The sequence below is a fragment of the Hyaena hyaena genome, unplaced genomic scaffold (genome assembly GCF_003009895.1).
Source record: "Hyaena hyaena isolate Hyena2069 unplaced genomic scaffold, ASM300989v1 scaffold_187, whole genome shotgun sequence".
Classification (NCBI taxonomy): Eukaryota; Metazoa; Chordata; class Mammalia; order Carnivora; family Hyaenidae; genus Hyaena; species Hyaena hyaena.
The window spans coordinates 865,608-882,010 of NW_024080820.1; the positions used below are offsets into that span (position 1 = coordinate 865,608).

At 43.2% G+C, this 16,403-nt stretch overlaps 2 protein-coding genes across 4 annotated transcripts in view; both read right to left on the minus strand.

Annotated features, from left to right (window-relative positions):
• TXK (TXK tyrosine kinase) overlaps positions 1-6,859 on the minus strand; it is a 65,963-nt gene extending 59,104 nt beyond the window's left edge. Inside the window, exon 1 of the mRNA XM_039241097.1 lies at positions 6,798-6,859. Coding sequence (XP_039097028.1) covers positions 6,798-6,813 — 16 coding nt within the window. The 5' untranslated portion in view covers positions 6,814-6,859. The remainder of the gene's footprint in view (positions 1-6,797) is intronic.
• Positions 6,860-9,008: 2,149 nt separating this feature from the next.
• TEC (tec protein tyrosine kinase) overlaps positions 9,009-16,403 on the minus strand; it is a 132,688-nt gene continuing 125,293 nt past the window's right edge. For all 3 annotated transcript variants that reach the window (XM_039241094.1, XM_039241095.1, XM_039241093.1), the window contains 4 exons: positions 13,623-13,687; positions 11,069-11,187; positions 10,825-10,982; positions 9,009-9,663 (listed from right to left, as the gene is read on the minus strand). In XM_039241094.1, coding sequence (XP_039097025.1) covers positions 9,580-9,663; positions 10,825-10,982; positions 11,069-11,187; positions 13,623-13,687 — 426 coding nt within the window. In that variant the 3' untranslated portion in view covers positions 9,009-9,579. The remainder of the gene's footprint in view (positions 9,664-10,824; positions 10,983-11,068; positions 11,188-13,622; positions 13,688-16,403) is intronic.

Below are 16,403 nucleotides of genomic sequence, written 5' to 3' on the forward strand. Positions count from 1 at the left end.
AAATAAATAAAAAAAATAAATTCTCAGTCCCCAAGCACCTTCACGGAAATATCCAGGATAATATTTAGCCAAACATGTGGGCAACATACCCAGCCAAGTAGACTCATCAAAGTACCTATCATAGTACCTTAAATTTAAACACAGACCTTTTCCAGAGGAATTGCTGGTATCAGTCACAGGCAGGAAAGGTATCTGGACGCTATGAAAAGGCCTTCCGCTGCTCACTTGAAGGACTACACGCCTGCAGAGTGGGTTATAAACGGGCCAAGAACCCTTGGGTTACCTCTGATGTCTTCTGCAGTCTGCGATTTAGGAGGAAGTATGTTCAAAAATACTTACTTTTCCTGACTCAATAGCAAAGGCAATTACCTTCAAAAAAGGTACGACCTATGCCGCCACGGACTTAAGCGTGTAAAGCTTTTCTTCTCCCCTGAGGACCATGAGCAGCCGCAGCAGGAAGGCTTACTTCCGCCGTCTTTACGGCTCCAGCCCTTCTGCCCAACGCAGCTGCGGCCCAAGAAATCATTGTTGAGCGAGTGAAAAACAAACTGCGAGCTCCGAGCAGCACCCTGCTGGCGTTCCTTTGACCGGCGCGACTTCCCACAACACCAGGCATCTTTATGTATACACTGAAGTATTGATTCTCTCCAAAGCAGATACTGATCATCAAGATTTGTGGTCATTTTCAATTTACGGCATTACAGGTCTTCGAGGCGAGTGAACAAATGAGAGTCACTTGCACACGCATTCTGTGCTGATAGACACCGTTCTCTTGCAGATTAACCTGCCCAGAGAAAGTTCTTCTGTGCCTTTGGGAAATTCACAGCTTAGACTGAAGCTCGTGCATATCAAAGGCCTTTGCCAGAGGGACTTCAGAAGCCCCAGAGATGGGCCATGACTATTTGCCTGCAGGCAGGGTTGAGGATTATCTCAGGAAGGAGCTTCCGCTCCCAGGCTGACCTTTTCACCTGCTTCTTACTCCCCAGCAAATACCTTAAATTATATAGCAGACACCGGCAAACCAGGAAAAAGGCGCTCTGTGACCTTTTAGCAACGGCACGTCTCTCGTGGGGAAGGCGGTGGAACCTCTCGTTTTTATCTGGTGTTCGTGTTCTTTCCTGGGAAAGTTTTCTCCGCCTTGTGTCACCCGCACAAGGCTCCTCGAGCCTCCAGACGCGAGTGGGTGGCCACAACAGGGCTGCGGGGAAACAGGCGTCCACCAGGGGGCGCCGGAGGGGAGCGAATGTGAGAAGCACCACTTCTCAGAGCCCCCTTCCGGCACCCAAATACGTGGCAGGTGGAAAACTGTGGCCCCAGCTGTCTGGGAGGCCAAGCCGGTGCCCTTCCCTCCGTTTCTACTGTTTCGAAGTTTACATCGGCATAACCTCGCCTCCATCCCCTGGCGTGTCTGAATTCAGGGTTTCATTTTGAATCAGAGCCTCAAGTGAAATTCATTCCTACTGAATTTGGTCAAAATAACTGGCAGATGGCTGCTGATGGGTATGTGAAAACATGAATAACTGGCTTAGTTTCAAGAGCTGCCTTGAGCCAAAGACCAGGCCGATTGCGCAACTCAACACGTTCCAGGTTGTGGTTTCCAGGCAAGGAATTCTGGTGCCGGCTGGGCTGCGTGTGCAGCTGGAGGCTGTGGAGGAAAACCTTGAAAACCTGGGTGATGGATTGATTAGTGAGTCTCTACATTCACTACAAGACATGCCTTATTTTTTCCAGAAACTCTCCAAAACGCCAAATTTCCTCATGACTATCATAAATGCCTGCCACCAGATCTGTTTCTTAAGGGCCTTTTAAAGACAGGCATGCTGTAATGAAAAAAAAAAACAAACTTTTTTTTTTAAATAAAAATGGGGTGCTGGGTGGCTTAGTTGGTTAAGCGTCCAACTTCAGCTCGGGTCATGATCTCACGGTTCGTGGGTTCGAGCCCTGCATTGGGCTCTGTGCTGACAGCTAGGAGCCTGGAGCCTGCTTCAGATTCTGTGTCTCCCTCTCTCTCTGCCCCACCCCTGCTCACACTCTTTGTCTCTCAAAAATGAATAAACTTGAAAAAAAATAATAAAGACAGGGAAGCTGTCGATGACTTGACGGATGTTGTCTGCGAAGTGTGACACACAGTGAACTTTTCTTTAGCGTGGAATTCTACCTCTGATCAGGCATCAGAAAAGGCTCTCCAGATGCCAAACAAAGAACTCACAGTAATGAGGGTAAGAAAAGAAGGAAGGAAGGAGGTACAGAGGGAAGGAAGGACAGACCTGGAGGAGGAAGGGGGCCAGAGACGGAGGGAAGAAGTGACGCAGTGAGTTTTTCATAGAAATGTTTATTCAAGGGGCGCCTGGGTGGCCTAGTCGGTTAAGCGTCCGACTTCCGCTTAGGTCATGATCTCGCAGTTCGTGGGTTCGAGCCCCGCGTCGGGCTCTGTGCTGACTGCCGGCTCAGAGCCTGAAGCCTGTTTCAATCTGTGACTCCCTCTCTCTCTGACCCTCCCCTGCTCACCCTGTCTCTCTCTCTCTCTCTCCTAGAAATAAATAAAACATTAAAAAAATGTTTATTCAATTTAGAAGGCTATCCTTTATTCTGAGTTTATGCTCTTCATATTGTGCATAACATTTGAGGTGTTATCCTTGTTCAGTGTATATGCTCCTTTTGATATTAAAAAGACACTCCTTCTAAGAGGAATGCTACCAGAACACTCCAGTGTCTGTTTCCTTTTGACATCAAAATGTCCGTGCTTCTAAGAAATGATAGACACCAGAGAGGTCAGTCTTTTTGAATGGATTGACAAAAAAAGTTAACAACCCTGCATTAAATCCCAAACTGGCTTTTTGACATCATCTTGGTCTTACCTTAAAGTACATGAAATAACAACTTTAGGGGATTCCTTGGCCACTAACAGAAAACAGGTATCTAGCTCATATAACAGGAAACTGATAAATTTGGTGGAAGACAAAAATGGTGCTTGACCTGGTTGGGGCCTGAAGGAGTGCTGGGTGTGTGGAAGGAGTGAAGAGATTCTAGAAGCCTGAGAAGCAGGATGGGGTGCTGGGCACTGGGGGAGATCGTTTCCGGGGAGTGAAGGATGTTGCGAGGGAAGGCAGAGCCTCCCTGAAGACCACCCACCACAGCCTTGGCCAGAGCACAGCCCCAGGCAGCAAACGTTCCAGCACCCTGAAGCCACAGTTTGCTCTATGCAAGAATATGGGGGTTTTTTACCCCAGGAATGAGCTTTCGTGAGGTGGGCAGGGCAGCCATCACGTATACCACTCTTCTCTGCTGCCAGGTCTCAGAGCAGTGTTTCCGAGAAGACCGCTGTCTGTGACCTCAACATTCACGACGAGCTCACAAATATCACACCCAAGACATTGAGCCAGCTTGTGACGTGAAACGTGTGACCACAAGACTGGCTGGCAGCACTGACAGTGTGCCGGAAGCTATGTGCGCTGACCCTCTGCGGGCGGGAAGTATACACGTGATGCTGGCCAGGTGGCCTTCACTGAGGAACGACAGGGGGTCTCAGCAGCCGGAAGACATGGAAGTCTCACAGACAGAGCTACAAATGGCGGCTGCAGTTACCATTATCATGACAGACTCTGGGCAGTCGTAGGGGGATAAAAGTGAAATGATTTAAAAACAAAAGATGCATCTCCTAGTGTCCATATTGAGACATTCTCTGTTTTTGATAAAGAGGACCAAGTCCAGCCTGAGGCAGAAAAGTGGCAGAAGTGGCCAAGTTTGATTTTGGTCCATGGTTCTCCCTGCTTCTGCCACTGAATTCATTATCTGTTGTTGGAAACAAATCATCTCCATGCTTGGAAGCTTAAAAAAAGTTACTATCTCACAGTTTCAGGGGGGCGGGAGTCCAGGCACAGCTCAGCTGGGTGACTGCAGCTAGAGGTCAACAAGTTCACGAAGCTCATGAAAATGTAGTCAGGTTGAGTTGATCCACTTCCATGTTCACGTCCAAGGCTGTTGGAGGCCTCGGTGCCTTAGTTCCTCATAGGGATTCTCTATAGGCCACCTGAGAACGCTCACAGCATGGCAGCTGGTAATCCAAGAGACAGAGAACCCAAGAGCACGAAGTCAGAAGCCCCAGTCTTTTTAAAACCGAATCTCAGAGATAACGCTCTACCGCTTTTATCATATTCTATTCATGAGAAGTGAGTTGCTAGGTCCAATTCAGACTCAAGGAGAGGGCTAGCAAACGGTGTGACCCCAGGAAGTGGACAACACTGGGGCCATCTGGGAGGTGGCTATGCAGGACTCTCTTTGTCTTCATATTCATAATAATGGTGATGATAGAAGATATTAACTTGGTAGGGTTGGTGTGGAAATTGAATACAACAAGGTTTGAGAGAGGGCTTTAAAAACAGAGGCCCTACGCCTGGGGCTCAATTGGTTAAGCATCCGACTCTTGGTTTTGGCTCAGGTCATGATCTCATGGTCATGGGATTGAGCCCCACATCAGGCTCTGTGCTGACAGCATGGAACCTGCTTGGGTTTCTCTCTCTCCCTCTCTCTGTCCTTCCCCAACTCACACTTTTCCCTCTCTCTCTCTCTCTCTCAAAATAAACTTTTTTTTAAAATTAAAAAAAAAAAAATAGAGGGCCCAGAAAGGCAATGTGATCAGGTATCCTCACCTCACTGCCAGATCCAACTGTGGAGGTAAGTCTGGAAATCTACATTTTAACAGTGTCTCGTGCATACTTCAGGCACTGCCATATACTCCTAAGAATCACTCATATACATCAGTATATTTCCCCCTTCTACTTTATAAATTGGGAAGAAAAGAAAGGCAGAGGACTTAGGTTAAGGTGAGGTGGAGGGGAAGGGAAGAGGTGAGTTTTCCAAACCCTTCCCTGGCTCTTCTCCCTGGGCTCTGTCCTCTAAGTAACTTTACTAGGCTGGGTCTGTCCTCAGAGCCACTGCTTATGGGTAGAAACCTAAGCAGCACCCACTTACGTTTCACCACATGAGCTCACTGGGGCAGTGCCCTGAGACCTCACTCAGCCTCCCCCCACCATTCAGTATGACCAATATCTCTCCCTCTACAATGATTTCCTCCTGCCTCATAGCAGCCTGTCGGCCAGACTTCTTTGACAGCTCCAAACAACAAACATATTTGGCGGAAACTCTGGCCTGGCAAACACATACACACATTTTCTGATTAGCAGTCATACGCCTGGAGACACCTCTTGGCTTTCTCTTATCAACAGTAAACACTTATTGTTTTACACAGAAGCAAATAGCGCCAGAGCTACATGTGGTTTGTGGCAGAAGCAAATAGGTGATTTTTACCATCACACAAACTACCAGATGCTGGAAGAGACGGTGAATGTTTGTCAAACCCATGCCTTTCCAGGCCAGTCAGGACAATCGTCAAAATAGCCCCACCAATAGGTAGTCTCGTATTTAATCCCCTACAACCCAATCCTGTCTCAACCCTTAAGCATTATTTATGTTATATATACCTAATTCTCCCCTGTTGTAATTTACAGCCTTTTCTCTGGTTCTGACCTCAGGAGATATGAAGAACAGATGCTCACATAGCTCTTAATAAAAAGGTTAAGTCACTGCTCATCTTTGTCCTACCATTGGGGGAAGTGGGGACACAAATTGTTGCTTCTTAGCTCTCTCTGCTGCACTCTGGTTCCCATGCATTTCTGATAACAGGGAGCCCTATTTTGTCTAGGAGTGGGTCAAGACAGGAAGTTATATTCAGGTGAGTGCAACTGGAATAGCCTCGTTTATTGTTTACAAAGTCTACCAACTGGTGCTGGGTCCTGTGAGGTGATCTGGTTTCAACAGATGACATTTAAAAATCGCAGTCAATCAATTTTTCCTATTGCCCCTTAAGAATCAGAAAGGTAAAAACTTCGCTAGATGGTCTTTGGTTGCTTTCATTTGATATGACCAAGCTTTGTTAAAACTAGGTCCCATAGTCATTCCAAATTAAAATCAAGGACAGTACTGACCGTCCTTATTTTTTAATTCTTTGCATGATCAGGCCCTCGCAGAGCTAAATTAACAGGCATTTTCAACATTGCACGTGGAACTGAACAGTCTTCCAAAGCAACTCCAGAATTGAGATCATGAAGGCCCTGTTATTGCTAGCTGCTGAATATGAAATCTTGTTGGGAGATGGGCAGAAAGAGGGTACCGTTTTACAGATAGGGACCTGGTCTCAGAAGTTGTCAAGGGTGGCCCTCCATGGCTGCAGCAAATCCAGACACTACAACTTGGTCTCCTGGCCTTCAGCTCTGAGTTCTTTACATTAAACATCACTCTAAAAACAAACACTTTCTGGGAGCACCTGGGTGGCTCAGCTGGTCAAGCGTCTGGTTTCAGCTCAGGTCATGACCTCACAGTTTGTGGGTTCGAGCCCCGCATCGGGCTCTGTGCTGTCAGCTTGGAGTCCCGAGCCTGCTTCAGATTCTGTCTCCCTCTCTCTCTGCCTCTCCCCTGCTCATGTTCTGTTTCTCTTACTCTCTCTCAAAAATAAACATTAAAAATAATTTAAAAAACACCACTTTTCAAACTGCATTTCCATACATGCATGTAGATTTAAGGACAGTATTTTGTTTCCCTTTGCAGCCTCCATGAGCAACCTTTACTAAAATTACATCACTACAATGGTTAGTTAAATAATGCACAAAACCCTGTTACAACATCTGGGGAAATGATTGATCCTCAAAATTCTGCAAGCCTTATGCCGTCCTCCGGAGCTCAAGAATCAGTAACACACCCAGTACAAGCCCTGCTGATGACTGCAAAGCCATCGTACTTACAGGTGGAAAGAATCATGTTGTACTTCTGCGGGGAGTACACAAAGCAGTCTTCTGTTCTTCAGCGGTGCTTCGGTCACAAAAACACATCTTTTAACTGATATCATAGCTCACCCAAGATGTTTCTCACGAGCAAAGTTAACCCCACCTATTTTCCTGTTCTAAAAACCTCAGAGAAAAGTGTGTGAATGACAACCGAATGGCCTACATAAGAAAGTTCAATAATCTGCATCCAGATCTCTGAGGGTAGTTGCTATGGGTTCCTCATTCCCAACTGTGTGGGCGATTCCAGCAAACAACATTTTCAAGAAGTCAACAACATTTTTGTAAAAGAGACCTTAAAAATCATCAAATCAAACTTCCTTCTCTGGACAGAGAAGGAGATGGAGGCACAGAGAGGACAAGGGACACAGTGGTAGAAAGAGAATTAGATTCTCAGTACTGAAGTATAAAGTCTAGAATGTTCTGTCCTCCCACTCAGTACTGACACTTCAAGGACCATCTTATGAAACTTCATTTTTTTGTGGGGACGGAAAGCCAATTCAATAATATACCCAAAAGGTGATTGAGCCATGGCTGAGAAATATAAAAATGACATCAATAAGAAATGCACTTAGGAGTTTTATTTCATTCTCTTGGAAAATAGAACCAAGAATTAAAACTAAAGGGAAGAATTCTAATGAAGATGGCATATTCACATTGCCCTTCCTATTTCCTGCTTTGCAGATTAAGATCTCTTTAAGCATTCTGGGTGGATTCTTCTATTTTTACTTCACTTTTTGCCTTAGTTATGCTTTTATACAACAACTTCTTCTAAGTTGTGGTGACAATTTTGGAGATTTTTGAAGAAAAGCTTCCTTAATGTCGTCAGGTGTTATCCATCTTGTTTTCCACATAAATAGTTTCTATGATGATTAGCATGAGGACTATATTTTGTCCTCATTTTCTTCAACACCATCTGGCACTTTGAGCATAGCCCCTCCAGGTGAACAGGGAAGTGTGGGAAGGGATAGCGAGGGGTGGGGAGGCGTCAAGGTGAAGAGAAAGATATAACAACCATACTCAAACCCAAGTATAACGAATATGGTCAACTCCTTGAATGAGCTACAATTCAGTTAAAAGGTACATATGTTTTTGTGATGGGGGTACAGTTAAACAGGAAGATGAGGAGGAAGGTGGCAAACAGACAGTGACAAGATTTATGATAATTTTTTTTCCATCATAAGGAGGAAACAGAAGGATAGCTCTCAGTGGACAGACAGACCCGAAGGGAAAGAGAGGCCCTCCAGGGTCACAGGGAGGCACTACTCAGAGCAGCCAGCAACAGCTCTCCATGTTCACACAACACGTGTGGCATAGGGGACACCTCAGCAGGCCCCAGAGGGATCAAAACTCCTTAAAGAAAGGCCCTGTGTGTTGTTGGGTGCTTCTCTGCTTTCTACTCCCATAATACCAAGAACAATGTATGGGGCAAACACATGACCTCTGCTTCTGACAAGAGACTGTTTCTCTTCCCTGGGCTCATGAGGAAAACTGAAGTCTCCACCTCAGCTGGTGTCTTCGTCAGAGACTGTAATGGCCAAAAACCCACTCACAAAAACTTCATCACAGGGTCTACCATAAGGCTATTGTAGACAATCTCACTGATCCAGGACTCCAAGTCCAACCAGGTCTCCTGAAAACCATCTGCGAGATGGCTCAATACACCATTCTCTCCATGTTTCCTGGTCTCTCTGCCAGAACGTGAACTCGCTCCTGCTCTTGCTTGCAGTGGAGACAGGCTTTGTTGTGAACATCACTTCATCATTCTGCCCCAGAGCTCAGCACCTCCACACTTACAGCATTTCTGTCCTGGTGCAGATTCTCAAGATGTAAAAAGTGATTGATTACCCCTAATTCAATTTTTACCTAACTCCTTTTTGTGACAGATACCATGGGTGGGGTCAATCAGCCCAAACATGGGCCTGGTTAGGGGCTTAAATTGGACAGGCCCCCCCAAACATGTCTGCCTAAAGGAAGAAGAAATACTAATGGCAAAAGGATCCAGACTTTTTTCTATCCAATAAGGAATATTTGATCCCTGAGGGAAAAGAAATTGACAGCTGCAAGGTGCAGTCCCTAGTCCTAAAAAGGAAAGCTCATATGTTACAGAATTAAACATTTGAATTAAAAGACAACTCATGTTTCTTATAAATATATATCTTTATATATTATATATATTTACAATATATACAGCATAAAAATATTTTTAATGTAATACTAATGGCAGTCTTAAAAACAGATGTTTTCAAAACAAAAGAAGGCTACTTATCCAAGATGGATTCCTGATTCTTCCAGAACCCACATTCCAGACAATGCCTCAGGCCCAGATTTCTGCTGACGTCAAAGGAAAGAGATGGGTTGCTGGAACAAGGCCCTAACTCCCTATCTCTTCCCAAATATCCTGACCTTCACTGGCACCAGCTAAGATGGCCCCAGGTACAACCCTAAAAAGGGCAAAACTTGGGGTCTGGGCATGGTGCCTAGCACATGGTGGGCACTCAAATACTTGTGAAATGGATAAAAGTGAGTGCTTTAAATCACCATCTCTAAGGCAGCGTTTCCATAATCTGAAAGATTCAGTCTCAGAGCTCAGGCTGGTCTAGAAGCAAAGGCTTTGGGTGTTTCCACTTCATATAAGCAAAACAATCTACATGTCCGAGTGCTAAATAAATTAAAAGTTAGCCACAAAGTGCCACTTCTTCCCAATGCTTTGGAATCTGGAAGCCACAGATCACACCATCACTTATCTTCCGAAAGTTTCTTCACACTCGACTAGTTCATCTATCGTGCGCAGCAGATCCTCAAAGGAAGGTCTTCCCTCTGGTTTCTACAATTAAAAATCAAAGAGACGCTGTGGATTCAGAATCCATTCCAAAACTAATTTCTCACTGCTCAAACTCACATAACAGAGCAGGCTAGTGAAAGACACTGATTTTCTGGTACTAGAGCATGCAGGCATCTCCACATGGGTCTACTGGATTCTACACATCCCTCAACAAACCTTTCTACTGCACTGCTTTTGTGTTTCCATTCAGGAAGCTAAGAGAGCTCCTTATCACCTGCAAAATCAAGTCCTGCTAATTCACAGTGCCCTCTAGAGCCTGCCCCTCCCCCCCTTGCTACCCGATTTCATTTCCCACAAAAACTCTCACATGGGCTTTCTATCCTATCAGACCAATCTCTATCCTCACATACACACACCACACTTGTTGCCACCGCCTTACCTTTGCTCATGCTGTCCTTTCCCACCCCCAGTGGCACTTCCTGCCCAGGCCACTCCCATGTCAATCAGTGCTCTTTGGAAGCATTATAGTTAAGTGACCAAGCATGGGCTCTGCTTCTCTGTAGCAAAGTGGCCTCAGACAAATGTCAACTTCATGAGCCCTGGTCTTCTCATCCACCAAGTGGTCACAGTAAAAGTCTCTGTACCTCAAAAGGTTCTTTTGAGAACTAAATCTGAAAGGCTTGGTGCAGTGCCTAGCACATGATACATCTAAGTTAATAGTATCTTTGAAAAGTCATTTTAGTGCCTAATCTCTTCTCTGAGGTGACATTTTAATACATGGGGAAGGAATACTTCCAAAGACTGTAAGTAAAGAGATCTGGGGAAGTCGAGGTTTGGAGAAAGAACCCCTCTCTCGTGAAAGAGTAATACTCCAACAACACAAGAAGTCTGGTGAAAGAAGGGCTACTTCTCCAGGATTATTCCCTGAGTTGCTAACTCAGGCAATTGTGACAGGATTTCTACTTGGGAGTGGGTTGGCAGCCTGAATTTATTATCTTAATTATTTTCCTCTTCCATGTCTTCTCATTCTTCTTTCCATTATTCAGATCTGATTTGAGAGGGCTGGCTTTTCACCTAGAGTTCGAAATCATACAAAACGTGCACTCACTCACTCGGCTGTTAGACTATACGTTATTAGTCTACCAAGCCCAGATCCCTACATGTTTTTGAGATTCAGAAAGCAAGCACAGAAAAAATCTTTACCTCCTGCCAACACCTCAGCATCATCTCGTACACGTATTTGGATGCCAACTTCGGCCTGTAGAGTCGGTGGCCGCGAGTAACCATGGTTACCACTTCATAGTTGGTGTTTTTCTCAAAGGGCATTCTGCCTTCAGTGAATATTTCCCACATTAAAACGCCTGGAAAAGGAAGGAGAAGGATTACCCAAGGATACATCCACTTCCTCTTCAGAGCAGAGCCGAGGAAAAACGGACCATGTTCTTACCAAATGACCAGACATCTGATTTGCTGCTAAAGCGGCTATAATTAAACACCTCCGGTGGACACCACTTCACTGGAAATTTTGCACCAGAAGAACTTGTGTACTGATCATCCAGAACATACCTAAAGTAAGACACAACATAGGTTTACGCCTCTGAGTCATGATCTACATTTTGTACACGTTCTTTAATTTTTTTTCCTCTTAGAATCAAAAACACAGTTGACTGAAGTCCAACAGGCATCCGGTTGAAGCTAAATGTTTGCCTCAGTGGCCACGCCTGGTGATTTCCATCTTCCTCTGAGCTTCATTTATGTGCTTGAGATGGGCACACTGTAACATTAGTATCTGCTCTTTTGTTTTTCTGTGTGTTTTCTTTTTTATGATAGAAGCAGAACACAATAAAAGAGTTAGCAAACTTTTTTTTTTTTTTTTTGGTAAGCAATTTTTGTTCTTTAAACAGAATTTAACCCAAAGGGCCCACACGTAAAACATCTAAAGCAGAGCTCCTCTAAAGGAAGTGGTGCAGAGAGTCTGGAGACATTCGTGCTTGTAGCCCCACAATTCCACAACAGTGCAATTTAAACAGATGAAAACAGCAAATTGCAAAATGACATATGTAAATGGTGGAGTATATATTTATAGGCCATGACATCTGTCACACACACACATGCACAATCACACACTCAAAACAATACTACGTAATTTTTGCTATGCAAGCACACTTATGTTCTTCTGGAAAGGCACACACAAACTGATGACTGTGGCTACCTGGGAAGGCCCTTTGATCGGGGCGGTGAACACGGGGACTTCAGCCCTTTCTGCTATGGGTTCAGTATGTATTTACAAGAGGAATGCATTTATGTATTGTATGAACATATCAAGTTAATTTCAAAAGGCTCCATGAGAAAACATTCAAATAATTGCACAAACTTCCTTTGCTGCATGGATGAAGATGGTAACGATGCCACCATGGGCGGGATCGAATTGTCTGTCAGTGAGGGGAGTCTGAATTCAGTGGTTAATGAGGATTTTAGAGGCGCTGATGCAAAAGCACAGATTTTCTGAAAGCCAAACATGTGAAGCTGGCGGGCTGCCCGTCAGAGAAAATCTTCATAAAAAGCATAGAAAGAGCAGAGTAAGCACTGCCCTGACAGGCAGCAGTCCTGCCCTGTCTAGGAACTAAACTCGGTCTGCATGGCCTGTTCCTTCTGTGCCTTTACAGCTGCTCCTTGAGCTGTGGCCCCGGGCCAGCCACCTGGCCCTCTTTCGATTTCTTCAGCATGCCAAGCTTGTCCCAGATTTCAAGCTTTTATATTTGCTCTTTCTTCTACCTGGAATATTTTATCCTCAGATTTCTACCTAATTGGCTACTTCTGTCTTTTTGGTCTCAAGTCAAATATTCTGGTCTCAAAGAGGTCTTCCAACATGAATCGACATTTCCCAAAGAAGACAACCAGATGGCTAACAGACACATGAAAATATGCTCAACGTCAGGGAAATACAGATCAAAATCATGACACGATACCGCTGGAAAACCACTGTTGGCTCACAAGCTGAACAAAGAGGTGTTGGGTCACATTTGGGCCAGAGGTCACGGTGCACTGGTCCCTGCTCTGTCACATCACTGTGTCTTCCCTTTCTCGTGATTCTCTCAGGTTTATGTCTCTCTCCTCCTGAATATAAGCTGCATGAGGGCAGGGTCCCACATGGCTTATTCTCTGCTCCGGTTTAGCCTAACACCCTGGTACACAGTAGGCACCTAATTTCTTTACGGATGGATGGATGGACGGATGAGTCGATGGACAGAGAGGAGGAAAAGGACAAACTGTGTTTTCAAGGTCTTTCCTAACACTCTCTTAAAATTATCAAAATTAAGAAACTAAAAACACAGCAGATTTGGGTATTCTAAGAACTTTACCCCCTCAACACATTTTCTGTGAAAACAAAAGATTTCTAGAAATCTAACCTATGCCAAGGAAAAATGAAAGTAACATATTTAACGTGCTATACTACCACCTAGTGGAGAGAATTATTAACATCACAATGTACACTTTGCTTTTTAATGAATTCATTTATGGCAGAACAGCTAACAAGATTTCCTTTCTGCTTCCTCAGTGCACATTATTCCCATACTTATTAATTCTACAAGCTAATGTGACTATCATCTGAAGCCACATAATGAAGCATGAAGAAGTCATAATTTCTCAACAATTTGTTTACCTGAGGAAAAGCCCAAGGTAACAGTAAAATGGATACCTTCAGCAAAGAAATTTTTCAAAATATACAGAATCTAATTTATTTTATTGCCTTACATCCAAGACACACTAAAAGGCAGAAAAAGCAATTAGTCTTTCTATGAAAACGATGGGTGCTACAAATATTTTGCTCCTAGAACAAAAGATGTGGTTTAAAAACAGCTCTTAAATAGGGCTCAGAAAAAGAAGTTGACAGAGTCAAACTACAAAGAAAAAGTCAGGATTTCTGTTCTTTCAAAGGTCACAGTGTCATTAATTTAATCCAAAATTGATAGAAAATGTTCACATAGACTCAGCCTTACCTGGCCATTCCAAAATCAGATACTTTCACAACTCCCACCTCATTTACTAGACAATTTCTGGCAGCCTGGAAAACAACATTGCAATGGTATAATAGTTACAAAGTAGAAAAATATAAATTGTTTATATGAAACTTAATATAGCCCAGTCAACATTCACAGAAGGTGGAGATGTCTCTTTATACATTGTTCTTATCCCTGCGGATATGTCTCAAACATATATTTGAAAAAATGGGTAGAAAGACAGGACAGAAGGTCAAATGTGCAACAAGGCATTATTACATGACTTCACCAATTGTCAGACCTAAATGAGAATGAATAAGATCAACCTGCTTTCCCCCCTCCCATTTCTATTTTATTAAACTGTGAGATTCCTTATTGATAATAACATCTCTCTTTTTTTAAGTTTATTTATTTTGAGAGAGCGAGATTGACAGAAAAAGAGAGAGCGTGCACATGCACACAAATGGGGGAGGGACGGAAAGCGAGACTCCCAAGCAGGCTCTGCAGTGTCAGCACCTGATGTGGGGCTCCGTCTCACGAAATGTTGAGACCATGACCTGAGCTGAAACCAAGAGTCAGATACCTAACCGACCAACTGAGCCACCCAGGCGGCCCGATTAATGACATCTCTGGGAAGTCCTTAATCTAGGCTCTCGCTAGGTGAGTTTAATGACAAAAAAACAAAAGTAGTAACTGATAGGTAATTGATCTTTTACCCAATAGCTTTGCTCAGTGATTGGTCATCCTGATCTCCATCAAACAAAAAAAAAAACCAAAACCCTCAGCCATGGGCAACATAGTTTGCTTTGTCATTCATAATGTTTCTAGTATACTGTAATATGATACATTGGTCAAATACAATTTTGGTCAAATACAACTTTGGATGATTTAATTTATATTTTCTTGCCCATTCTTTAAGACTCGAGAAAACAGTTTGGTAAAAAGATAGTATTTCTCAGAAGGAAAACATGGTAACAATATTTTTAATGCCATAACCCATGAACTAAGATGCATTTTCTTTTTTGAGAGAAAGAGAGGACACGAGTGAGCAAGGAGCAGAGACAGACAGAGGGAGACAGAATTCCATGAGAAGCAGAGAGATAGAGAGAGGAAGAGAGTGAAGGAGAGAGAGAAGCAGGGCTCATCCAAAGCGGGTCCTGTGCTTACTGGAAGCGGGGCTTGTGCTCACCTGAAGGGGGCCTCAAACTCACAAATCATGAGATCATGACCTGAGCCAAAGTCAGATGCTTAACCGACTGAACCACCTATGTGCACCCAGGTGCATTTTTATTCCTGAAGCTTCTAGCACTTTATTCTCTGTGGCAATTCCACTTATATGAGATTATTCCTGCTGAATGCATTTTAAGAGTTACCCTTCTCTTCTAAAGTTACCCAGATTTGCCCCATCTTGCTATGGAGATGCAATCTGATGCCTTCATTCTATGGTCAACAACATTCTTTGCTCAAAAGACAGAAGCATCAGAATCTTCCCTTCAGGGGTGACACAAACCTACCATAGTGATGTCAACATCATAAGCACAAAATTATCAAAATTGCTTTCACCAAGATATGGTCTGTATGGACAGATGTAGTCTGCCATATTCATGTAGGCATTCGATTTTCATCAGTTTTGAAAGTACAAAAAAAGAGGAAGGTGCTTAATTCACAACTTTCAATATGACAGAGAGTTCTTTATCATTGCTAAGCATAATAAGAATAAGGAATGTTATATATATCACATCTTCTATTTTACAGAGTCCTTTGCCCCACTCATATGTTGTAATCTTTAAAATAGTCTTGTAAAAGAAAAGCCCAAGACCAGAAGGCTTCACTGGTAAATTTGAAGAAAAATTAACGCTAATCCTTCTCAAAATCTTCCAAAATATTGAAGAGGAGAGAATACTTCCAAACTCATTTTATGAGGTAAGTATTACCCTGACACCAACGCCAGACAAGCACACTATAAGAAAAGAAAATTATAGGGGCGCCTGGGTGGCTCAGTTGGTTAAGTGTCCAGCTTCGGCACAAGTCACCATCTCACAGTTTGTGAGTTCAAGCCCCGCGTCAGGGGGATGTCAGCTGTGCTGACAGTTCAGAGCCTGGAGCCTGCTTCAGATTCTGTGTGTGTGTGTGTGTGTGTGTGTGTGTGTGTATGACTAACAAAAACATACTAACTCTCTCTCTCTCAAAAATAAATAAACATTTAAAAAAAAAGAAAAACAAAAGAAAATTACAGGTCAATATCCCTAATGAACACAGATATTAAAAAGATCGTCAACAAAATATTAGCAAACAGAACTCAACAGCACATTAAAAGGATCATATGCCATGATCAAGAGGGATTCCTCCCCAAGATGCAAGGATGGTTCAACATATACAAATCAATAAATGTGGTATATGTGTAGGTACATACCACATTAACAAAATGCAGGATAAAAATCACATGATCATCTCAACAGATGCAGAAAAAGCATTTGTCAAGATTCAATATCCATTTATGATAAAAACTATAAACAATTTGGTGTAAAAGGAATATACCTCAACATAATAATGGTTATATATGACAAACCCACAGCTAACATCATACTCAGCAATGAAAAGCTAAGAGCTTTTCCTCTAAGATCTGGAACAAGACAATGATGTCCACTCACCACATCTATTCAACATAGTACTAGAAGACCTAGACAGAGCAATAAAGCAAGAAAAATAAAAGGCATTCAAATTGGAAAACAAAATTAAAAATGTCTTTGTTTGCAACGGATAGGATCTTATATGAAGGAA